General features: G+C 46.2%; 1 protein-coding gene across 1 annotated transcript in view; it reads left to right on the top strand.

Moving 5' to 3' along the window:
• The window catches only part of CUNH16orf96 (chromosome unknown C16orf96 homolog), a 52,322-nt gene that overhangs the window by 23,253 nt on the left and 27,870 nt on the right, over nt 1-1,199 (top strand). Inside the window, exon 7 of the mRNA XM_023513867.1 lies at nt 7-38. Within this exon, the coding sequence (XP_023369635.1) occupies nt 7-38 (32 nt within the window). The remainder of the gene's footprint in view (nt 1-6; nt 39-1,199) is intronic.

Consider the following 1,199-nt stretch of genomic DNA (forward strand, 5'->3'; position numbering starts at 1 on the left):
AAATAGCCCATAAAACAATACTGTACAACATGTACAACGTAATGCTAAGTTAAGCTCAGCCAGAGTGCCCAACAGCACTGAACAGATATTGGAAGAAGTGATCAGCTTGGGATAAGGAGCAACTGCCAGGCAAAAATATGTATCTTTAAAGACCACAGTCATAGGCCGGTACAGTGGCTCATACCTGTAATCCTAGCACTCTGGGAGGCTGAAGCAGGTGGATTGCTTGAGCTCAGGAGTTCAAGACTAGCCTGAGCAAGAGCAAGCCCCATCTCTACTAAAAATAGAAAAATGAGCCAGGTGTTATGGCACACCTGCAATCCCAGTTACTCAGGAGGCTGAGGCAAGAGGATCGCCTGAGCCCAAGAGTTTGAGGTTGTTGTGAGTTATGATGCCAATAGCACTCTGCCAAGGGTGACAAAGTGAGACTGTGTCTCAAAAGTAAAAAAAGAAAAAAACACAGTCACCTTCTGGGTTGCAACATGACTGTCAATTTCTGCTCCAATTTCATGCCCATGATGGGCACACAGGGAGAATGGGGGCGTTCTTCACTAGTGGTTCTCAGCCTTGAGCTCACCTGTGTCTCTGGAGTACTTGCTAGAGCAGAATGCTGCGCCCCACCCAGAGTTTGTGACGAGTTGAATTTGGGTGGGGCCCAAGAATTTTCATTTCTAACCTGTTCCCAGGTGGTGCTGACATTGTAGTCCCACTTACTCAGGAGAGTGAGGCAGGAGGATTGCTTGAGCCTAGGAATATAAGGCTTCAGTGAGCTATGACATCACTGTACTCCAGCCTGAGCAACAGAGCAAGAATCTATCTCGAAAAATAAATTTTTTGGCTCGGCGCCTGTGGCTCAAGCAGCTAAGGCGCCAGTCACATACACCTGAGCTGGCAGGTTCGAATCCAGCCTGGCCCCGCCAAACAACAATGATGAGTGCAACCAAAAAAAATAACCGGGCGTTGTGGTGGGCGCCTATAGTTCCAGCTACTTGGGAGGCAGAGGCAGGAGAATCGCTTGAGCCCAGGAGTTGGAGGTTGCTGTGAGCTGTGATGCCACAACATTCTACCCAGGGCAACAGCTTAAGGTTCTGTCTCAAATACCTATATATTTTTTTTCTAAAATTATTTAGAAAATTAAAAATCACTTCACTGGCTCTCAAGTCCACTATACATTTCTTTCTTTCTTTTTTTTTTTTTTT

The sequence above is a fragment of the Otolemur garnettii genome, unplaced genomic scaffold, assembly GCF_000181295.1.
Source record: "Otolemur garnettii isolate 467f Iridium unplaced genomic scaffold, OtoGar3 scaffold00044, whole genome shotgun sequence".
Classification (NCBI taxonomy): Eukaryota; Metazoa; Chordata; class Mammalia; order Primates; family Galagidae; genus Otolemur; species Otolemur garnettii.